General features: G+C 44.2%; 1 protein-coding gene across 2 annotated transcripts in view; it reads right to left on the minus strand.

The window, feature by feature from the left end:
* Positions 1–4,558: 4,558 nt before the first annotated feature.
* LOC122930895 (homocysteine S-methyltransferase 1-like) overlaps positions 4,559–24,734 on the minus strand; it is a 39,413-nt gene continuing 19,237 nt past the window's right edge. For both annotated transcript variants that reach the window (XM_044284588.1, XM_044284589.1), the window contains 6 exons: positions 18,754–18,920; positions 12,905–13,008; positions 12,566–12,727; positions 12,243–12,448; positions 5,290–5,366; positions 4,559–4,674 (listed from right to left, as the gene is read on the minus strand). In XM_044284588.1, the coding sequence (XP_044140523.1) occupies positions 4,604–4,674; positions 5,290–5,366; positions 12,243–12,448; positions 12,566–12,727; positions 12,905–13,008; positions 18,754–18,920 (787 nt within the window). In that variant the 3' untranslated portion in view covers positions 4,559–4,603. The remainder of the gene's footprint in view (positions 4,675–5,289; positions 5,367–12,242; positions 12,449–12,565; positions 12,728–12,904; positions 13,009–18,753; positions 18,921–24,734) is intronic.

Below are 24,734 nucleotides of genomic sequence, written 5' to 3' on the forward strand. Positions count from 1 at the left end.
CCCTCAACTCCGGTCCTCAGGGCCCACCTGCCAGTCATGTTTTCAGGATTTCCTTAGTATTAAGCATGTGATACACTAATTATATCAGGACTTACCACAGGTATTCATTCTGTGGGATATTCTCAAATCATGACCGGTAGGTGGGCCCTGAGGACTGGAGTTGAGGAACACTGCACTACACAATGGACAGAGCTACTTTGGAACACCTATTCAGCAGAAGTGCAGTGTGTTAGTCGTTAAAAAAATCAGCTATTTTTAGGCCACCAATATAAAAATCCTGGACAACCCCTTTAAAGCACCAATGCAATATTAAATAGATCAGGATAGGGAAACACTGGAATAAGGCTAGTGTTACACTAGCGCTAAACTGTTCAGGGAGAGGAACAGCCTGATGGAGTTCATCGTATATGGCACAGCCGGATACTACCATTCCTCGCCTCAGCCCATAATCGGATCTGGCCTGGTCCCATTATAGGCAGTTACCGGCTGTTCCTTTACTGGAAAAGTTAAGTGCTAGTGTGAAACTAGCCTGAGCCAGAACAAAGAATATTCGAGTTTGAGAATGAACATTCCTCAACCAGCTGGTAAACTGCGCGCACCGAGCATAACCGTCTCGGAAGCGTCCACATTCAGTTACTAGGCACACGCAAGATCCATAGATCTCGCAGTAACTCCGGCGCAAGGGAGCTCAATGGAAACCTCATCAAAGATGGCCTAATCCGAGAATGTCCACATGTGCGCATGCCCGAGCAATAGTGGCCATCCAATAAAAAGTCATGTGATCCTTGTCACATGATCCAGATCAAAGCAGATAAACAAAACCATAAGGATATAGAGAATCAGAGCGATTGACAGTGAATCAACACCGTAACACATGTGCAATAGCTTGAGAGACCGCAACAAGCGGTTGAAACGTCGCTACTTGACACTGGGTGAATAAACCACACGTGTTCTTGGATCTTATTGGAGTGCTGCTGGCTTTCTTATATATATAATTATACATACACACACACTTCTCAACATTGAAATTGCAACACTAAGAAGAAAAATGGAAACAGAATATAAAAAATACCTCAATTTATAGAGTATCGAATATGATCGCTACGTGGATAAATACGCACTTACAGGCCTTGGCATGCTATAAATGGGGTTGTAAATGGTTGTCTGAGGAATGTTCTGCCACACTGAATGCATTTGGGTGCAGAAATAATCCAGATCTGCTGCTGGCAGCTCCCTTTGTGATTTCTGACCATTGATAGCTCAGATGTGCTTGATGAGAGACAAGTTGTTGTGCCTTTTCATAGGTGTATAACATTTATATCAAAATATCATAAATATAGTGGATTTGATTAGACTTATAAGAGGCCATATTGTTATGTATTTTAAAGATGGCCGAGAGAAGTTCATGGAAAGGACACTGTTCATAAGATTTCTTCTCATGAATGTACAAGTCTGAGAAAAGGCATTCTTGTCTCCTTATAGATTTATTACTAAGATAAGGATCTTTTCTAGATGCAGCTAGTGCTAATTACCTCTACAGTTTGGTATCTATTAATGAAGCAGAAAATCTGTAATATCCATATACACGTAAGATCACCCTTAGTTTTTGTATAAGAAAATTAATGTATCGTTTTATATTATTGGATATTATGAAGGACGTCAATGCATCTATTTTCTTATATATGTAGACTGTTAATGAGTCTCTGTCTAGGGAAAGATGTGTTATTTTAACTAACCATCAATCACCTATTGGAGTAGCCGAGGAGACACACAAATCTGTGAGAGTACAATGTCCATTATATTCTTATCGGTACATACATTTGAGAGTATGGGAAAAGTCTAAATGGTGCCCAAACGTCTGTGTTTTAGTTGGTTTTTGTGTCAAAAACGAATCCCTGGTTCTCAGATTTAAGTACCCATCTGTCATGTGTATAGAATGTGAGATAAAGTCATACTTGGATATTTAACCCTTACTAGAATGATACTAATAGCTTAGGTAATAGTGTCACCTAGGGGTAAATGAGTAACATTACACCAACAGCAGAAATGCATTTTGGGTAATACAGTGACATCACAGTCATTTTGTACACGACTAGCCGACAATGATTGGAAAACTTCAAGCTAGGAAGTTGTGTCTAACTGATAAGTTTTTGATCATAAACCACACACATGAGGGACAAGAAAAACAGCAACAGAAAAAAAGACAGGGGGAACAAGGAAAACAAAGAAAGCCCAGGAGAAAGATCCCAATGACCAGGGAAAACTTTGGAGCTCACTTCCCTTAGTCTCTGCACATCATCTGCATTCTCTGGTAAAGTATAACTTTATTCCATGTAGTGTTAATATAAATAAATTAGCCTGATATTTAGAAAATTCCCTGTTGTATGGCGGATGTATAGTTGTTAAAAATGCTACATCTATATTGTCACTATTCAGTAAAGATGCATATTACTGAATAAAAGTATCTAAATATTGATTTCAGAGGAAATAATTTCTTTCCATAGTCAATACCAGGCTTGATAATTTATAAGTTGTCCTACCCGATTATCTGAGATTTGTCATAGTTTTGTGCAGAGCAAGGGTTTGTCTCCATCATTAACATTATTGGAGTTTAATATCTGATGATTGTGGTCGAGACGGATCATATTACATTTTATGTTTGAGAGGTAACTTATATAAGTTGGTCTTTGTATTAGTGCCATCTAGTGACCAGTTTTGGGTACTGCATATCACTGTGTGTTATTGCATATTATTGAGGTTTACAGTGATTAAGCTTTGATTGTATTTAAGTTATTTTATAATAAATCAATATTTTTGCATAGACACTTGTACCATGATTTACTGATTGCACAACATAATTAAATTAACGATTGTCTCTTTTTGAGGTATTTTATATGTCCACCTCGAGGATCAATACCCTTTGAAATTTTTCATTTGATCCTTTCTTTTATATAAAGCCATTTGCTTTATATCCCTGACAAAGTCCAGAGACATTACAGACCACTATAGTACTTTTAGGCCACGCAGGCTGCTTACAGCGGTCTGGTGTTTGTCCTATTAAAAAAAAAAACGGCTCCTGAGACACTTTTCAGAAATGGCTGTACCACTGGTTCCATGACCAAATCAATGTAACACCAAACTGTTAGTGTACCTGAAATAAAAACTAGAGGGGTCCGGCTACAGTACATTATGCCAACCCAAACTATAATCCCAGGAGTAGGAAAGGTGTGATGTTCCCTTGTGAACGCCTCTTTATTGCATTGTCCACACGGTCTATAGACCAATCTCTAGCTACCATTGCTTCAGAGACAAAAGCAGGACTCATCACTGAAGAGGATAAACCTCTATTCCAGCCTCTATTGCTGTGTTGTTTGTGTAGACACTGTCTGCTGCCCTAGGGTTGAGATGTGATGTTCAATTTCACTGCAGTACAGAATGGATCATTATGTGCCATTCTTCTAATCAGACAATCTAGCTATGCAGAGGTTTGCCTCTGTGTACCTCTGGTTAGTTTGTTGATGTTCTCCCAACCACCTGGAAACATTGAACAAGTGCTGACATCTTGGCTTAGGCAGGCAGCGATCTACTGGGGTGGTAAACCAAAGTCTCTCAGTTCAAGGAGTCTGTCCATCTCAGTTTGCAAAAAGTGGTGATAACTGGCACATCAGCGTACAGGAGTCATCGCACAATCATCCCACATGACTTGAACCAATTTTTGAGGTTTCATGTGGCTAATAAACCTTGAGGAGTATAGCTAGATGAATAGATAGATTAGATTGTACCATTGTAACAAGTGTATAACTTTATTGAAAACTGGTAATTGGTTCCAAAGACATAAAATGTCATCCCAAGATAATAGAAAATGGAGATTTAAGAAAAATAAGCAGATAACTAAGACAGATTAAGCAAGCCCTTGTCTATAGTACAGGACAAGTAGTACAACATTGAAATGTAAAGAGACGCTACTAGACAACCAGTACAGGTGTTTTACCAGAGAAACGGACATGTAAATTCGACAGCACTTTACAAATATTATCATCGCTCTGTCCCCAGTGGGGCTCACAATCTAAGGTCCCTATTAGTATGTCTTTGGAGTGTGGGAGGAAACCGGAGTACCCAAAGGAAACCCACGCAAACACGGGGGGAACATTTAAATTCCATGAAAATGTTGTCCTTGGTCGGATTCGAACCTAGGACCCCAGAGCTGCAAGGCAACAGTGCTTTATTGGTTGGATCTGAGTCCAGGAAAGACCACTGCAAGTTGAAAATACTGCATATATGCATATGACTTTTTGAAGGAACCTGCTGCAAAATATGCATAATGTACTGCTGATTTGCCACAAATGGATTACATAATTTGATAATCTGCAATATGCCCTAAAATTAGTTTTTTTCGCTACATTGTACTGAAATGTGTTGCAGACTTTCAGTGCAATTCCACAGTAAATCTGCCACTTCTGAACATGGCCTTGTGGCTCCAATACTATAAGCCTTCAATACCAATAACTGTGCTACTACACAACTTTCAAGCGTATGTAAATTATTACCTCCAAAACACATATGATGTTTGAAACAGAGCCCTTTATTTCAAAATGCGACATTTTCATGAATTATTTGTCTGCAAAACGTCTTGTATACTTGCAATATCAGTTGGAGTGGTCCGGCAGCAGCCGCCTGCCAAGATAAATGTACATATATTTAGAAGGGGAGGCAAATCACTCAAGAGATTAATTATTGAATTAAATAATAATTTAATAAAATGAACCCTGAACTATGAAGCCCAAAAGTCTCCCAATAATCTCAAATTTTACTCAGAGGGAGAAAAAATTGTCTCTATTAAAGCTAGATTACCTAAATTGATTCAATTTAAAGGGGTTGTCCGATCCCCACAGATGGAACAGAACAGAGTGCAGTGACTATGTAGGTGACTGTTTCATTAGGCAGAGCAAATTCCGGGCCATATCTACAAATGTGGACAACTCCTTTAAAGGTGGTGTCAGTATAGAGTTTAAGTGTAACAATCCTCTAAGGGTACTTTCACACTTGCGGCAGGACTGATCCGACAGGCTGTTCACCATGTCGTATGCGTCCAACGGCTATTTCGCCGTGCCGCCGGACCTCCGCTTCGTCCCCATTGACTATAGCCGCAGGACGGATATGACATGGTGAACAGCCTGTCGGATCCGTCCTGCCGCAAGTGTTAAAGTACCCTAAGTTGTCACCTGTACATTACCAGGCACTAGTTGGGCTACATATGTATCATTGAGTTTATGTGACTTGACTACTCACCAATCCATCTTGCACCCAGCTGAATCCATTCTAATGCATATTCAGAGATTGCCTTATTGGTATTTGAACCTTGCCAACTGTATGAAAAAATATTGGCGTCAGAAGGAATAGTCGTTGGACAGCTATCTAAGATGTACTGCCTGCCTAACTCTGGAGACCATGGGGTAGCTCTACTATATTTTTCAGACATCCCGGACCATAAGATGCACCCACAATAGAGGCATTAAAATAGAAAATACTATTTTTACTGTTTAGATCCTATGGGTGATGTACAGTTGATACTGTACAGACAGTACAAAAGCCAATGCCTCTTAACACAGCCACAGTGCCTCATCACATTGCCTGCCAGTGCCCCCTGACTATGTCAGCAATAGAGTACTATCAATATTAGGAGTCTGGAGTAACTGGCATGGCTACAAGGGTCCTGGCAGGGCAGACACTGTGCACATTTACTCTACTGTATGTGCCAATGCATGTTTACACACCAAGCAGCAGTCACACTTTACAGAAATCTGTGTGTAAGATGTGATATCAGGGAGCAGATAACACACAGGTTATGTACACAGAGCACAGTACAGTACAAGCTGTGTGCCACGATCTGTCCGTTAGTAATGGAGCTCAGTCTCCTGCTTCAAATGCCAGCATTTGGACTATTAGACGCACCAGAAGATGGCAGCACAAGATCGAGGAGAAAAAGTACATCTAATAGTCTTACTGAAACCTCAGTTGCCATAAAACACGCCATTATCCAGAGGCACACCCCTTAATAAACTGGCAGTCCATGCAGCAGATATTCAAATCTATGCAGCTAAGTAATTATGCTGCAAGCATGGTTTGCACCATCATTATCAACTTTTATATGCCCGTGTGTAAAACCTTTGATAAATGTCAGCCCCATGTCTGTATCTACAGCTGGTAGCATCCTTACCTAAAAAAAAAAAAAGCTTGTATAATTAAAGCCGGGTGAGGATGTCTGTGGCTTGTGTCATTACGTAAGGAGGTGGTATGGTTAAATGTTATTTATAAAAGACAGTAAATACAGTATTCAAGCAAGACTTTAGGCTTCAGCATAACGTTTAAGACAAGAACGTGGATCATTGTGGCTGCAAGCAGTTTGGAGCTGGCTAGACTAAGGTGCAGATTATAAGGGATCCCCTGGTTTTCATCCTTTAACCCTCATACGGTTATTATCAGGTAGATCCCTATGTTGCAGTCATTAGAATAGTCACCAGTTTGCAGCCAGGCGTCATGGCTTCTCCACCATGAGAAGTGTAAATCTGTGGAATAGTCTACCTCAGGAGGTGGTAATGGCAGGAACAGCTGATACATAAGAAACCAGGGAAGATACTAACCATAGGCTACTTTCACACTAGTGTTAATATTTTACAGTATTGAGATCCGTCATAGGGTCTCAATACCGGAAAAAAACTCTTCAGTTTTGTCCCCATTCATTGTCAATAGGGACAAAACGTAACTGAACAGAACTGAATGCTCCAAAATACATTCTATTCAGTTCTCATACCGGAGAGCAAACGGCAGTATCCTGCAGTTTTCTTTCAGTCATGGGATGCGGAGCAAGACGGATCCGTCATGATCCACGATGCAAGTCAATGGGGATGGATCAGTTTTCTCTGAAACAATAGAAAACGGATCCGTCCCCATTGACTTTCAATGGAGTTCATGACTGATCCTTCTTGGGTATGTTAAGGATAATACAACCGGATCCGTTTATAACGGATGCAGATGGTTGTATTATCATTAACAGAAGCGTTTTTGGTGAACCCTGCCGGATCCAGCAAAAACGCTAGTGTGAAAGTAGCCATAGCTGTCCTGGACCAGCTATATGTGCCTGAACAATGGAGAGGCACACAGGAGGAAAAGAGAACTAGAATAAAGGTCCCAACACGTTATAGTAAAACAATCGTTAATTTCTAACAATAATTTGTTTTCCCTTAGTCCTAACAGCAGCACAGATGGGGTTAACTACCCCCCGTGGACTGGTAGGACCGGCGGAATTTTAATGAGCCCAAGAACCAATAATAAAGATTTTCACCCCTACAAAAGGAGGGGACACCCCCCAGCCCACTGTGTTTTATAGCAAGAATAACTTTACTAGGGTGGGATATTTGTGTGCTGCTCTTAGGACTAAGGGAAAACAAATTATCGTTACAAATTAACGATTCCCTTACGTCCTACAGCACAGATGAGGAGATAGCAAGAAGAAACCCCTAGGGAGGGCCTTCATGCCTGGCAGAGCTAAGAATAGCCTGCCCAAAGGCCGAGAACTCCACTACTCTGGCGTCTAGTCTGTAGTGGGAGATGAAAGTGGATTCGGAGAACTCCAGGAGGCAGCTTTACAGATCATGTCAAGAGGAAGGAGACTTCTTTCTGCAAAGGAAGTAGAGATGGCCCTTGTGGAATTGTGGAATTGGCCTTCACGAACTCTGGAGGATCCAAAGACTGGGAAACAAAGGATTCCCTGATGGCCTCCTTGATCCAACGACTAATAGAAGCCTTGGTTCTCATCTTTCCTGAACTCCCTGGATATATCCACATAGATCTGGAGGCATCTCGAGATATCCAAAGGATGTTTGACAGGATCCCTGGAGGAGGTAGACTAAGAAAAAAAGACTGGCAAAGAAATAACCTGGTTAATATTCTGGACTTATGGTACTTTGGGCCTGAAATATGGAAGAAATCTCAGGAGAACCCGGTCTTGAAGAAAGATGGTATAGGGTTCTAAGAATGAGAAAGCTTGAAGTTCCGAGACTTTTTTGGCCGAGGTTACTGCCAGTAAAAAGACCAACTTCAAAGTCACAAACTTCAAGTGTACCTCCTCCAAAGGCTCAAAGAAGGGAGATGCTAGTCCCCTGAGCACGACTGATAAGTCCCACTGAGGATAGGGCCTGTTGAGACAGGCCGAAATGGCAGCAATTTGGATCTTCAAAGTAGATAGAGCAAGGCCTCTCTGTCAAGGCCGTCTTGCAAGAATTGAAGTAACGCAGAGAGGGGCGGATCTGCAAACGCCACCTGGTTCGAAGCACACCATGACGAGAAGATTCTCATAATCCTAGAGTAGGCCTTCTTGGTTGATTCTGCTCTTAAATGCAATAATGTTCTCAGGACCGACTCAGAAAGCCCTTCTATTCTGGGAAGTGACTGATCAACCTCCAGGCTGTAAGGTTGAACCTGTGCAGATTTGGGCAGAGGTGAGTGTCCCACAAAACCAGGGTCTGCTGTGGGGGAGCCTCCAGTAATGTCCCCGACTCATCTGAATGAGCTGGGTAAACCAGGATCTCTTTGTATGATGGCTATCACCAAGGCCTGATCCTGACGGATTTTCATCAATATCCTCGGTATCGTGAAAGAAGGAGGGAAGATGTAAGCCAGACGGTATCGACAGAGCATCTATCGCCTGTAAAGGGAGCAGAACCTCTCCACCTTGGCGTTGAACCTCGTTGCCATGAGATCCACTTCTGGCAAACCCCACCTGATGACTATCTGCCTGAATATCTCAGGATGTAGGGACCATTCCATCGTCGGCAGACCGCGACTCAGGCAATCCGTGATTATATTGCAGGAACCCCGGATGTGAGTAGCAGACAGGTGGGAAATGTTCGACTCTGCCCACCAAAGAATTACCACGATCTCTGAAAGGAGGGGTCGAGATCTTGTGCCTCCCTGCTTGTTGATGTAGAGGACTACAGTCATGTTGTCTGACTGTACTCTCACTGCCAAGCCCCGAATTCGGGGGGCGAAGTGAAAGAGGGCTAGCCGGATGGCTCAAATCTCGCGGACATTGGAAGAAAGTAGCCACTCCTGAGGAGACCAAGTCCCCTGAACTGGGGAATTGTCTAGGTAAGCACCCCAGCTTACTTGGGACATGTCCGTTGTCAATATAACCCAGGATGGCTGGGTTATAGACTTCCCTCCCAGGAGATGAAACCACCATGTCAGGGAGGTTCGAGTCTGACAAGACAGGGAGCATAGGGAATTTAGCCCGGCAGGGCTGCCATCCCATTTGGCAAGGACCTCAGATTGTAGAGGGCGGCGGTGCCACAAAGCCCAAGGGACTGCATCCGCAGCCGCTGACATGAGCCCAAACATCTTCATAAGAGTCCGAATGGGAACTCGACGAGGAGCCGAAAGGAACCTTGCCAGGTCCAGAATCTGAGCTCTTCTTTCTGGAGTCAACTGGAGGGACATCCCAACTGAGTAGACTATGAAACCTAGAAAGGTTAAGTCGAAGTTGATGGGCTCACGTTTGACTTCTGCCAGTTGATGATCCAACCTAGACGGAGCAGAAAGGAGATGGCTAAATGAAGATGGTGGGTAAGGACTGGAACCGAAGGAGCTTTTAGGAGCCAATCGTCCAGATAAGGAATTATGGTCAGCCCTTGCAGCCTCAAAGCTGCCACCACCTTGGTGAAAGTGATAGGAGCAGAGGAAATCCCGAAAGGTAAGGTGACAAACTAAAAGGTGCCTGAGGACCCCCGAGACCTGGACCGCAATCCTGAGATACCTTCGGGAAGCAGGATGGATGGGGATATGAAGATATACATCCTTGAGGTCCAGGGTAGCCATCACGTCTCCCAGGTTGAGAACGTGGATCACTGACCTGATAGTTTCCATGCAGAACTTTGCCTTCCTTATAAATCGATTGAAAAATCTCAAATCGATGATCATCCGGAGATCTCCAGATTTTTGGGGGACTAGAAAAACTGGAAAATGGATCCCTAAGCCCCGCTCTTCTGATGGAACCTCCTCCAAAGCGCCCTTGAGGATGTAGTCCTGGATGTAGGACTCCAGAATCGCCTGTTTGGCCGGTAGCAAGCGCTGATTAATGACAAATCTGTTTGGGGGAGGCGACTTGAGATTTATTAGGTAGCCCTCGGATAAGACTTTTAGGACCATGGGGTCCGGAATTTCCTGGGCCCAATTTTGAATTGAATTTTGAATTTGAAATGGGCAAGGCGTCCCCCGACGGGCACAAGGGGACAAGGTCCCTGAAAATCTTCCGGACGGATGGCAGGAGTAGCGGGGACTATCCAAGAGCCTCTGGGAGGCCCATAGTCAGGAGGGCTTAGCCTCCCTAGCTACTCTGCGAAGGCGCCTCAAATTTCTTCACTGCGCCCCCCAAGCTCTATGCACTCTGGCTGGATGGTCCGATCTACCGCCACGATCCTGTCTGCCCCATCCCCAAAAGGTCTGCTGGGGAAGACACTTCCATTTCTTATCAGAAAGACCCTCCATAATCTTGACTACTTCTGAGCCAAACTAGCGGTCCGGCTCAAAAGGGAGACTGCACAGATTTATATTTTGAAGCGTTATCCGCGACCCATGGTTTAAGCCATAAGGGCCTGCGGGCTGCAGAAATTAGGGCCATAGATTTGGCTGCCAATTTCAGTTGTAACTGTGCAGTGTCGCACAGAAGGTCTGTCGCTAAATTGACAGTTTTAAACGCAGCCAGGATGTCATCTCTAGAAACTCTCTGGTCAACATCCGTCTGAATTTGATTCAGGCGGGAACCAAGGAAGGATGAAACTTCGGAGGCCGCGGCAGCAGAGTAGCCTCTTTTTAATGTGCACTCTGCCCTCCTGTAAAGGGGGTCTTGCAGACTAGACCCATCGTCTGCTGGGACCAGAGTGCGTTTGAACAGTTTGGCAATAGCCATGTGCACCTTGGGAACGAACCTCACGATTCCACCAAGGAGTTAGCCATGGGAAACATGGTCCTGAATTTCTTAGTCTGGACCGGACCCCTCTCGGGCTTCTTCCATTCCATCGGCATAACAGAAAGAAAGGTCTCATCGGCCTTAAAGACACTCTATGCCCGATCGGCGAGATCGGAGGACTTTAACAACTTCTGTGTCTTCTCTGGAGGGAAAAAACATGAAGTTAACTCCTCCTCAACCGAAGAGGAAGAGAGCAATGAAATTGCAGCGGGTCTCTCAATGGGCACAGAGGTATCCATTGGAGCCTGAGTAGGAGCAGGAAGCCTCTCATCCAGAAGGTTAACCACGCCTTTGATGGAATCATCCACATATCCTTTGACCCACTGGTACATTTCTTGCATGGTGGGTTCCGTAGCTGACTGGGATCTACGGCAACCCTTGCATCTTGAAAAAGGACAATTGTCGTCCAGAAGCGTGCTGCAGTTGAAACAGGCCAGATGCTTTCTTTTTGAGACCGATTTGAGAGTCAATTCTAACAAGAGAATGACATCAAGAAAAAGAAAGTAGGCAGCAGCCCACCGAAGCGACGTAGCAGGAAAAACCAAAATGAATGGATTTCAGCAAAATGAAGTACAGTGTACAACAATAAGAGTGTGCTGCCAGAGAAAGATCAGGAGAAAAGTGACTCCTTAAATAGGCGGAGCTCCACCCCAGGTGGATCTAAATCTAGATCCTAGAATCTAACGATTATAAATGCTAAATTAAATATGCCATCAGGCTAGACACCTTCCCCCCCAAAAGTGGCTAAAATAGCAACAAAATATACCTGCCAGAACAAGAGATTCTCGGCACAGCCGAGAACCGGAAGTGACGCCGGAGAGGCCGACGTCACTTCCTGTGATGGCGGTGCCCACCGCAGAGACTGGAGCGCCGCCCTATCCAAGAAAAACCCTGCTGACTGTAAGGAGGAGGAAGGTAAGCAATAACCCCAATAGTTAAAGTAAGAGGGGCTAATACTGAAAAAAGAAACGAGAATGAAAAAAATCTTCGCCCCAAAACTGAGGAAGGGAAACCGCCAGTCCACCTGTCCGGAGGACAGAAAAGAACACAGTGAGCTGGGGGGTGTCCCCTCCTTTTGTAGGGGTGTAAATCTTTATTATTGGTTCTTGGGCTCATTAAAATTCTGCAGGTCCTACCAGTTCACGGTGCTGGTAGGACGTAAGGCAATCAGTAAGTTTTCACAATTTTTACCATTGAAAAATTAAATCATGTTACATACCCTAGGTTGTGGTCCCATTTCTCTCCACTGTTGGGATAAACAATCCAGTCAATCTTTTGCCTCTGCTTTTTGTTGGCAGATGATAGGAGTGGCCCGACAAACGCAGGTGAACAGCAATTTACCCCTACAGCCATCAGCTGGGTTGATCCTGCTGCAATGCTTACCGCGTCATCAAACCTTTCTCTGAAGCTTGTCATTGACGCGCTCTAGATTATTAATAAAACAATAAAAGCTTTACCAAGGACTGGTCTTGTGTGTGTGGCTTAGAGAATAATATCATGTCATAATGATATACCTTACAGCTCTGTGTATTGATCACCTACCTGACATGAATAGGAAAGCCAAGCTCTGTGATTTGGGAACTCTCGGAGAAGCTGCACAAGGGCTTCTGCCTCCTTTTGACTGGGTATTGTCTCAAATGCAAACAAGTCAATTCCAGCAGCTGCTAAGCACTTCATCTGTATCCGATGCCAATCTTTTAACTGCTGCCTCCAAAAAAGACAAGAGAAGTTGTGACACAGTGGAAGTCTGGACCAACATCCGGCAATAGACTAAGAGAATAGTTATTAAATTATATGCAGGTAAAATGAAATTCCCAGGATTCACCCAACCTTGCTGACAACCTTTACCTACTTTCCCAGCAGCGCAATAGCTGTACTTACCTCAATACTCATATCTTTCACATAACTTCCTGTGTACTCAGAACCATCATGGAGGAATGCTCCATACGGACCTATAGATCCAGCAATTAAAATTCTTCTTTTTTCTACAAAAGAAACAAACCCCATTAAAGCCCAGTAAATTTAGCTAGTGTATGGATGGGGTATAAAACACGAATCGCAAATTTAGCCTACTTGAATAGTACTGACACAAATTATCAAATTTAGTTCTTCCCATTACCTACACTTATCCCATTAGTTGACAATCTTTAAACTGCCCAGAAAAAAATGATTATATAAAACCCACTTAAAGGGAAGGTCCATCTTCTCAACCATTTGTAATTAAAAATCGTTTTGTGTTTACGGCTCCTATGCAGATCAGTGTGTCTCTGTCCCCTACTTCTTTTGTATGTAAATTTAGGCTTAAAAGGAAAAAAAATCAGGTTTTAAGCTGGAAGTGTAACAACAGTAACAACCTGCAAAATAAAAGGACTACACTTATTGAAAAGTAAGTGTACCCCCCCCAAAAAACGATATATTTCCTGAAAGCAGACAACCTGTTAATTGCAGATGCCTTCACAGACTGTTGACAACCATACACACCTCAATTTAACTTTGTTACAAACAGGAATAAAAAAAATAATGCATTAAACCAAACACACAAATGCATTGCAATAACGGATCCGTCTCTGCGGTTGTCATCTGGAAAAACTGATCCGGTATTTATCTTTTTCACATTATTAAAGGTCTGTGCAGACAGCAAAACCGGATCCATTATTATGGAACACTTTGGGGCCGGATCTGGCATTAATGCATTTCAAGGGAAAATAATGTCAGATCCGGTGTTCTGGAAATTTGGGACGGAGAAAATACCGCAGCAGGCTGCCATATTTTCTCTGTCCAAAAACCATACAGTGACTGAACTGAAGACATCCTGATGCATACTGAACTGATTGCTCTCCATTCAGAATGCATTAGGATAAAACTGATCAGTTTTTTCCCCGGTATTGAGCCCCTAGGACGGAACTCAATACCGGAAAAATTTTACGCAAGTGTGAAAGTACACTTAAACATACATCCAAGCAGAGGTTTACAAATAAAAACTATGTAAATGTAATATATTAAAGGAGTCTGAACTCGGACATGTCGTCTTTTTCACCCAAGCAGCCATTGAGATGAGCATCGGAGCATTTTATTGCGCAGGACAAGGGCTTTTTCATTAGATCCTGTGACGTACTAGGTCTCTGCTAGGCAGAGGCTTCGACCTAGCAGTGAGCCCGGTGACATCACAGCTAAAGCCCGCCCATCAGTGTTGGTGACGTCGCCATCAACACTGCTAGGCAGAAACAACCGCCTACCAATGAAAAATGTAAACAAAAAAGTCCTTGCCTTGCACAATACAGCACAGGGCAAGGGAGAGCATCAGAGCATGCTTCATCTATAAAATAATTGTGACATGTAATGGTGGGAGAACCCCTTTAATAGTTTTGCTGGTATTCAACTTGGGCTGTGACAACAGGGCCTAAAGGTTTAGCCCAAGTAGACCTTAGGCAGCAAGCTGAAGGGGAATGGGCTGCTTTAAACCTTAATATATCAGACTCTGTAGCTAGAGATGTGAACCAGTCCTTGGTTGAAAGCTGACAATCTAGATACTATAAAGACTGTGATATAGCTGTTAGACATGGGTCCTAGTGAAGGCTGCATAAACCTGCTGCTCTCACTCCTAACCAGATTTCTAAAGGCTATATCTCCAGTTTTATGGCAGCTAACACTGTGATCTTTGTCTTGTTACACAGCCCATGATATCCCAGCAGAAAGCAGCTTTCCCCCCTTAAGCCTACTGAGATGCCAGCCAGTCAAAAGGGTGGGGCTCATGCTCACGTTCTCTATGGAATGCTCCAAAGTATAGGCACTAAGTATCTGACCAGTGGGGGCCCAACCACTGGGACGCTCCAAGATCACAAGAGTGGGGGTCATGTGTCCGTTGTTTGAGTGGAGCGGTGCTTGAGCATGTGCACTTTAAACACAATCATGGTGAAAACTAGATTTTTGTACTTACCGTAAAATCTGTTTCACTTCCGTTCATTGGGGGACACAGGCATTGACCATGGGTATAGCTGTTGCCGCTAGGAGGCGGACACTAAGCACACAAAGTGTAAGCTCCTCCCTCCTCAGCTATATCCCTTCCTGCAGGGACCAAGCTAATCAGTTTAGTCCAAAAGCAGTAGGAGAAGCCAGACATAAGAAAAACACATTATGTGCAAACCCAGAACCACACAGGCCTGAAAAGGCCCATAAACAAAAAATTGGATGGGAGCTGTGTCCCCCAATGAACGGAAGAGTTTTCTCATCCGTCTCATTGGGGGACACAGGCATTGACCATGGGACGTTCCAGAGCATTCCCTGGGGGTGGGCTTAACTAGAACCCCCCCTGCCAATCAGAGAACCGCTGTTTGCAAAACTCTACGCCCCAAAGAAGCATCAGAATAAGCAAAGGTGTGCACCCTGTAAAACTTAGAAAAAGTATGCAAAGACGACCAGGTTGCCGCCTTGCACACCTTGCCGAAGCCCCATGATGCTTTGCCCAAGAGGATCCCACTGTCCGAGCTGAATGAGCAGTCACCCGAAAGGACGGGGCCAGGTCCTTAACGTGGTACGCTTCCACAATAGTCAAACAAATCCATCTGGGAATGGAAGTCTTTGACGCTGCCAGCCCTCGTCTCGGCCTCTCTGGAATCACGAACAGGGAATCCGTCCGCCTGAAAGAGGGACAGATAGATATGCACTGCACGCACCAGATCCAGAGTATGGAGCGACTATTCTCGAGGATGAGACGGGTACAGACAAAATTAAGGAAGAATAATCTAATTTAGATGGAATGTCGACACCACCTTCGGCAAGAAGGACTACAGAGGGCGAAGGACCACCTTATCCTAGATTCTGGAAGACAAGACAACTGCTTCCTGGCACGAATCATAGTCTGGACCACTGAATCCGAAAAACCTGAGCCTTCAGTACGGTGGCTTCAACAGTTATGCCGTTAAATGTAGTGACCCTAAATTCGGATGGAAGATCGGCCCCTGCGACAGCAAGTCCTCCCGAAGAGGAAGATGCCAAGGTTCGTCGGCGAGAAGTGCGACTAGGGATGCGTGCCACACCGTCTGCGGCCAATCTTTGGCCACGAGAATGACAGGCAGTCCCTCAGACCTGATCTTCCTGAGAAGCTACGGAATGAGCGGAAGAGGCGGGAACACGTAAGGAAACGTGAACAGACTCCATGGCATCACCAGTGCATTACATGCCCGGGCCCTGGGGTCTCTGGACCGTGCAACGAAGTCCTCGACCTTGTTGTTGAACCGTGAGGCCATGAGATCCACAGCCGGCTGATCCCACCTCTCACAGATGTCCTGAAAGACCTGTGGGTCGAGATGCTCCCGGCTGAGAAAGTCCGCAATCCAGTTGTCTACGCCTGGAATGTGAACTGCCGATAGCGCCGGAACATGTTTCTCTGCCCAGCTGAAAATCAGCGCCGTGTGCTCCATGACTGTCAGGCTCCGGGTGCCGCCCTGGTGACTGATGTATGCCATCGCCATGGATTTGTAGGACTGCACTCGCACCGGACAACCCCCGAGATGGTCGGCCTAATGTCGCAGAGAGACCATCTAAAAGCCCAAGGGCACTGGGGCAAGGAGACACATTTGGCCGATCCAAGGAGGCTGGGGAGTGATCCCAGCTGGACAGAATGGCTCGCTGAAGTGTTCTGGTATAGAATTGAGCATAGGGAAGAATCTGCAGATGAAAAGCGGATCGTTTTTCTGGAGGCAATAACACCTTGGCCTGACAAGTGTCCAGTACTATGCCTATATAAGTCAACTGCTGCGATGGATAAAGACAAGACTTCTGCCTGTTCAGGATCCATCCAAAGCGCGCCAGGGTGTCTAGAACAATGTTCAAGCTGTCCGCCGTCCCCTGGAACGACAGACCCTTCACCAGGAATTCGTCCAAATATGGAATCGCCACAATCTTGGTATGGAGCAGGAACATGGCTGCCGCCAGAACCTTCGTAAAGACCCTGGGAGCCGTGGCCAGGCTGAACGGGAGGGCCACAAACTGATAGTAAAATGGACCCACAGCGAACCGGAGAAACCTCTGATGACTCACGCATATGGACGTGAAGATAAGCGTCCTTGATGTCTATCGAAGACAGATACTCCCCCGGTTCCATGGACATAATGACCGACATCAGTGACTCCATCCGGAATCTGCAGACGCGAAGGAAACGGTTGAGCACCTTGAGGTCTAGAACCGGATGGACCGTCCCCTCTTTTTTAGGAATCACAAAGAGATTGGAGTAAAAACGGTCTTGCGCAGGAACTGGAACAATCACACCTTGCTGCAGAAGCTTGTTAATTGCCATAAAAAAAGAATCTGCGGCTACGGGAGATGCTGGAGGAGACGACCCAAAAAGAAAACGCGACGGCGGGGAGGATTTGAAATTCAGCTTATAAGCCCTCTACAATGACCTCCCTCACCCACGCGTCCATCCTTTCCCTCTGACCGCCTTTCTACTAACTTATTATTCTGCCGATATCCCGCGCCTGCGCACTCATTCCTTTGGCCGGCTCATGCGCACTGCGATGCCCATTCCTTGTACGGCATCATAGTAACTATTGCGCATGCGCCGGCTAACGACGCGAAAACACAACAAAGGAGGCGGTCCATCGGCGCATGCGCATTAATTACTGTGATACCGTACAAGGAATGGGCATCGCAGTACGCATGCGCCAGCCAAAGGAATGAGTGCGCAGGTGCGGGATATCGGCAGAATAACAAGTTAGTAGAAAGGCGGTCAGAGGGAAAGGATGGGCGGGCGGAGGGTAGGAAGGGGCGGGGGGACGCAATGAAAAGGCTGAGCAAGCAGGGCACCTAAGAGAGTAACTGCGCCCCTGGGCACTTGCAAGGCCTCCTTTGCATATCTTATAAAGATCGTTTTTGATGGTTCTATAAGTCCTGGATTGATGAGTTTTATTAATTGTAAGCATGCTAGGGAGCTGTGGGAAGGGTTAAAAAAGTGAAATGCTGGTGACAGACTCCCTTTAAGGAGGACGCCACCATGGAAACTGACGCCCCAGTAGTAGGCCCCAAATGCAGCCGAGGCCTCAATTACCAACGGCCCCAGCGGACCAAGGAAGCGCAGTGCGTGCGGCCACACAGCAGGATCAGCCCCCTGAGCCCTGCACCAGGTATCATTTAAACATTTACCGGGCTCCCATTAGCGCCCATAGTACAGGGCGACCACATAGGGACCATCACATGGGGGAAGGAGAGGGTACTGGAGGGGGGGCGCTGTGGGCAGTCTCCTACTCACCTGTCCGAAGTCTTCTGCCCCCCTGGCTCCAGCCGGATCACCACCTTTGGTGTGCGGCCCCTTGGTGAGGGGCGCTACCCTGGAAACAGAGGGGACTTTCACTGGGGCGGCCGTGGTGATGCACTTGCTAGCGGGAGACAGAGGTTTTTACAGGGACCTCTGGTCCTACTTTTCTTCTAGAGAGCGGTAATGAGCAGTGGGTTTGGGTGACCCCATTGTCTCCCGTCTCCAGGGTGGGAGTGCAGGCAGTTTTTACCCGGACTGCCTGAAGCTTCCCGCTAGAAAAAAAGAGAGACAAAATTAGTAAATCAGCAGACCTGCAATGCAGGAAGGTCTGCCTCCTACCGACACTAAGCTAAGGAAGGGAAGGGAAATAGCTGAAGAGGGAGGAGTTTACACTTTGTGTGCTTAGTGTCCGCCTCCTAGCGGCAACAGCTATACCCATGGTCAATGCCTGTGTCCCCCAATGAGAAACAAGTTTTACCTGAGCATTGCCTTGTGAAGTCTTCAGCTGATTCTTTCGCTTGTTGTACCGCTACAGTAAAAAGGTTTGCTGCTTCATCAGAATTCAGCCCAAGATGCTGTTTAAATCCTTCAACACTGGCCTGATAGGTTGCTGTGCTCAGTACCTCAGCGCCACTCCTAAGAAAACTGAACACAAAGAATGAATTTAGGATCATACAGTGTGTAGAAGGAACGTTTTGCACTAAATTGTATATTTCCTATACTCTGAAATAATATATTACAGAAGACAAAAATCTGCAAAAAGAAAAATGAAATTAAATGTTTTGCTAACTACAATTTACATATACAAAGGGCACAAAATCCTGAAAATCTTTTTTTTCTGCCAAAGTTATGTTTTTATTTACTATTGTTCTGTCAGAAGATTTGTACTGTTAATGTAACCGACTACATATTGTCTTTAACACGTTAAGGAGCCAGGACGAAAATGCTCATCCTAAAGGGTCGGTACTTAGTGCCCCAGGATGAGCATTCGCGTCCTGTGGCCCTTCCCCCCCCCCCCACCCCACGCGGTGCAGTGCCGCGATCAGCGGCAGAGATCCGGCTGTTACTGACAGCCGGATCCCTGCTGCATCCACCAGCATCGGTGATAACACCGATGCCGGTAGATTAACCCCTCATATGCTGCGGTCAGTGCTGACCGCGGCATATGGGAGGTTTGTGCGCTCCCGCACCTCATCCATCGGGTTCCCGTGCTTCTGTGGCAGGGACTCGATGGTTGCCATGGCAGCCCCAAGCCATTCCAAGGCTTGGGCCCGGCCTGTACGGACACCCAAGAGGCCCAGCCCCCAGGCTTGGTCTCCTAGGCAACTGTTATCATCTTACAGTGTAAGACACTAACAGTTCAATACAGCACAATACAAATGTATTGTGCTTCACTGAAACAGGGATCAGAGCTGTAATGTTGACGTCCTAGAGTGGGACAAAGAATAAAGTGAAACAAAATAAAGTTTAAAAAAAATTATTTCACGTTTCAAAAAAAAAGCATCCTTTTCCAAAAATAAAGTAAAAAAATAGGAAAAAAATTAGATTAGGTATTGCCGCGTCCGTATCGACCAGCTCTAAAATAAAATAAAAACTGTGCTAAAAAAGCAATTTTTTTGTCACCTTACATCACTAAAAGTGCAACACCAAGCGATCAATAAGGTGTATGCCCCTCAAAATAGTACCAATCAAACAGTCATCTCATCCCCAAAAATTATGAGTCCCTACACAAGAGAGTCGCCCAATTAATAAATAAAACTACGGCTTTCAGAATGTGGAGACACAAAAAAATACCACATAATTTAACCTGTCAGATGAATGTTGTAAATAACAAAAAATAAAAACTGTGCCAAAACAGCCATTTCCTGTTACCTTGCCTCACAAAAAGTGTAATATAGAGCAACCAAAAATCATATGTACCCTAAAATAGTACCAACAAAACTGCCACCTTATCCCGTAATTTCAAAAATGGTGTCACTTTTTTAGAGTTTCTACTCTAGGGGTGCATCAGGGGGGCTTCAAATGGGACATGGTGTGAAAAAAACAGTCCAGTAAAATCTGCCTTTCAAAAACCGTATGCCATTCCTTTCCTTCTGCGCCCTGCCTTGTGCCCGTACCGCAGTTTGCAACCACATTTGGGGTGTTTCTGTAAACTACAGAATCAGGGCCATAAATATTGAGTTTTGTTTGGCTGTTGACCCTTGTTTTGTTACTGGAAAACATGGATTAAAATGGAAAATGTGCCAAAAGTTCTGAAATTTCATCTTTATTTTCCATTAATTCTTGTGGAACACCTAAAGGGTTAACAAAGTTTGTAAAATCAGTTTTGAATATCTTGAGGGGTGTAGTTTGTAAAATTGGGTCATTTTTGGGTAGTTTCTATTATGTAAGCCTCACAAAGTGACTTCAGACCTGAACTGGTCCTGAAAAAGTGGGTTTTAGAAATTTTCTGAAAAATTTCAAGATTTACTTCTAAACTTCTAAGCCTTCCGTCCCCAAAAAATAACATGGCATTCACAAAATGATCCAAACATGAAGTAGACATATGGGGAATGTAAAGCAATAACTATTTTTGGAGGTATTACTATTTATTATAAAAGTAGAGAAATTGAAATTTGGAAATTTGCTAATTTTTCAAAATTTTTGATAAATTTGGATTTTTTTTTATAAATAAATAATGTTTTAAACACAGTTTTACCATTGTCATGAAGTACAATATGTGACAAGAAAACAATCTCAGAATGGCCTGGATAATTAAAAAAGTTTTAAAGTTATCACCACATAAAGTGACAAAAGATTTGCAAAAAATAGCCGGGTCCTTATGGGGAAATATGGCAGGATCCTTAACTCCTTAAGGACACAACCTTATTTCACCTTAAGGACCAGGCCATTTTTGCTAATCTGACCAGTGTCACTTTAAGTGGTGATAACTTTAAAACGCTTTGACTTATCCAGGCCATTCTAAGATTGTTTTTTCATCACATATTGTACTTCATGACACTGGTAGAATGAAGTTAAAAAAATTCATTTTTATTTATAAAAAATACCAAATTTAGCAAAAAAATTTTAAAAATTGAAAATTTCCAAGTATCAATTTCTCTACTTCTATAATACATAGTAATACCTCCAAAAATAGTTATTACTTTACATTCCCCATATGTCTACTTCATGTTTGGATCATTTTGAGAATGATATTTTATATTTTGGGGATGTTACAAGGCTTAGAAGTTTAGAAGCAAATCTTGAAATTTTTCTGAAATTTTCAAAAATCCAATTTTTAGGGACCAGTTCAGGTCTGAAGTCACTTTGCGAGGCTTACATAATAGAAACCACCCAAAAATGACCCCATTCTAGAAACTACACCCCTCAAGGTATTGAAAACCGATTTTTACAAACTTTGTTAACCCTTTAGGTGTTCCACAAGAATTAATGGAAAATAGAGAGAGAATTTCAAAATTTCACTTTTTTGGCAGATTTTCCATTTTAATATTTTTTTTACTTTTACAAAGCAAGGGTTAACAGCCAAACAAAAGTCAATATTTATGGCCCTGATTCTGTAGTTTACAGAAACACCCCATATGTGGTCGTAAACTACTGTACGGGCACACGGCAGGGCGCAGAAGGAAAGAGATGCCATATGGTTTTTGGAAGGCAGATTTTGCTGGACTGTTTTTTTGACACCATGTCCCATTTGAAGCCCTCCTGATGCACCCCTAGAGTAGAAACTCCATAAATGTACCCCATCTAAGAAACTACACCCCTCAAGGTATTGAAAACTGATTTTACAAACGTCGTTAACCCTTTAGGTGTTCCACAAGAGTTATTGGCAAAAGCAGATGAAATTTCTGAATTAAAATTTTTGGGCACATTATCCATTTTAATCCATTTTTTCCAGTAACAAAGCAAGGGTTAACGGCCAAAAAAAAGTCAATATTTATGGCCCAGATTCTGTAGTTTACAGAAACACCCCATATGTGGTCGTAAACTACTGTACGGGCACATGGCAGGACGCAGAAGGAAAGGAATGCCATACGGTTTTTGGAAGGCAGATTTTGCTGGACTGTTTTGTTTTTTTACACCATGTCCCATTTGAAGCCCCCCTGATGCACCCCTAGAGTAGAAACACCCAAAAAGTTACCCCATTTTAGAAACTATAGGATAGGGTGGAAGTTTTTTTGATACTAGTTTAGGGTACATATGATTTTTGGTTGCTCTATATTACACGTTTTGTGAGGCAAGATTACAAGAAATAGCTGTTTTGGCACTGTTTTTATTTTTTGTTATTTACAACATTCATCTGACAGGTTAGATCATGTGGTATTTTTATAGACCAGGTTGTCACGGACACTGTGATACCTAATATGTATACTTTTATTTTTTTTACACAATGATTTCATTTTTGAAGCAAAAAAAAAACATGTTTTAGTGTTTCCATAGTCTGAGAGCCATAATGTTTTCAGTTTTTGGGCGATTATCTTGGGTAGGGTATGATTTTTGCGGGCTGAGATGACGGTTTTATTGGCACTATTTTGGGGTGCGTGTGACTTTTTGATCGCTTGCTATTACACTTTTTGTGATGTAAGGTGAGAAAAACTGGTTTATTTAGCACAGTTTTTATTTTTTATGGTGTTCATCTGAGGGGTTAGGTAATGTGATATGTTTATAGAGCCGGTCGATACAGACGCGCCGATACCTAATATGTATACTTTTTTTTTTTCCTTTTTTTTTTACAAATTTGTAAACTTTATTTGGGGAAAATTTAGTTTTTGTTTATTTTTACTTGAAACTTTTAATTTTTGGGGGGGAAAACTTTATTTTTTCAACTTTTTTTCCACTTAATTTTTTGTCCCACTTTGGGACTTGAACTTTTGGGGGTAAATTCCTTTACAATGCATTCCAATACTTCTGTATTGGAATGCATTGGCTGTATGAGTAATACTGTGTGTATTACTCATACAGCTTCCGGGGCCTGTGAGATCCAGGGGGCTGGATCTCACAGGCACGTCACCGGAAGGCAGTGCGATGCCTTCCTTAGACATCGCGCTGCCTTCCATGCCATTGGGTCCCCCCCACAGCCCCATAGGGACCCGATGGCACCGCTCGCCGCCGCAAGTTATAACAGCCGCAAACCGCAAGTCTGAATTGACCTGCGGTTTGCGGCATGGGGGCGTCACGGGACCTCCCCGGGCAGTCAGCCGAAGTGCCTGCTCACGGCGCTCTGCGCGGCGGTGATCGGAAATACACAGGGCATACAGGTACGCCCTGTGTCCTTAAGTACCAGGACATAAGGGCGTACCTGTACGCCCTATGTCCTGAAGAGGTTAAGGGGTTAAACGAGTTTTCCAAACTTAAGGACATTCCAATACAGGGGGTGGTGGGCTACAAGACTTTAGGTTTAGGTTGCCAAGGGCTAAGGCCAGGCAGCCCGTGTCCAAACATTCCACCATAACCTGCTCTGTCCTGACATGAGGCTATCATGCACTGTTTCTTGTACTTGGATTGGATCAGTGTCCTATACCATAAACATCTGATTGGCAGTGGCGTGCCTAGGGTGTTTGGCACCTGGGGTGGGTCCTTTCTCTGGCACCCCCTCCCCCCAATACTTAAAAAAAATTGTACCCCCTCACAGTAGTATTGCCCTCATTGTACAACCTTCACAGTAGTTTTGTACAGATGTGTGCCCCCTCACAGTAGTTATGCCCACACTGTGGCCTATCACAGTAGTTATGCCCACATTGTGCACCTTTCACAGTTGTAATACCCTCTTTGTGCCCTCTTCACAGCAATAATCCCCATTGTGCCCCCTTCATAGTAAGAATACCCGTTGTGTCCCCTTCATAGTAATAATCCTCATTGGGCTCCATTTATAGTAATAATGCCCACTGTGTCTCCATTGTAGTAATGCCCTCTGGCTCTGTGCCCCTCCATAGTAGAAATGCCCATTATTTCCCCTTCACATTAGTAATGCCCACTGGCATTAACCACCACCCCCCCCCCCCCCCCCCCCCAATAAAAAAAAAAAAAAAAACAGTAACTACTCACCTTGTCCCGATCTGCAGCAGCACTGTGTGGGCAGAGCTTATACAGATTTCCGGGCTGCAGGCTTCACCCACACAGGCTGGCAGCGCGATCTGTGTCTACAGGCTGAATGGTGGACAGGACCGCAGCTCCCAGAGCGAAAGCAATGAGCGCTTCTATCTGTATTGACGGAAGCGCTCATTGCTTCTGGAACCTGGGTGGACCGCCCCCCACGCCACTGATGATTGACTTTGTGTTTGTGACTGTATTGTACACCTGCTCTATGTGTGCTTGATTTCCCCTGGCCGGTGAATCGCTTGATCCTCGACAACTTCATTTTCAGTAGAGGAAGCTACTCTAATAGTACTTATGAAACTGGCTGACCTGTTACATGTGCACTTGGCGGCTGAAGGCATCGGTGTTCCCATGTTCATATGTGCC

This window comes from Bufo gargarizans, chromosome 3 (genome assembly GCF_014858855.1).
Source record: "Bufo gargarizans isolate SCDJY-AF-19 chromosome 3, ASM1485885v1, whole genome shotgun sequence".
Lineage (NCBI taxonomy): Eukaryota > Metazoa > Chordata > Amphibia > Anura > Bufonidae > Bufo > Bufo gargarizans.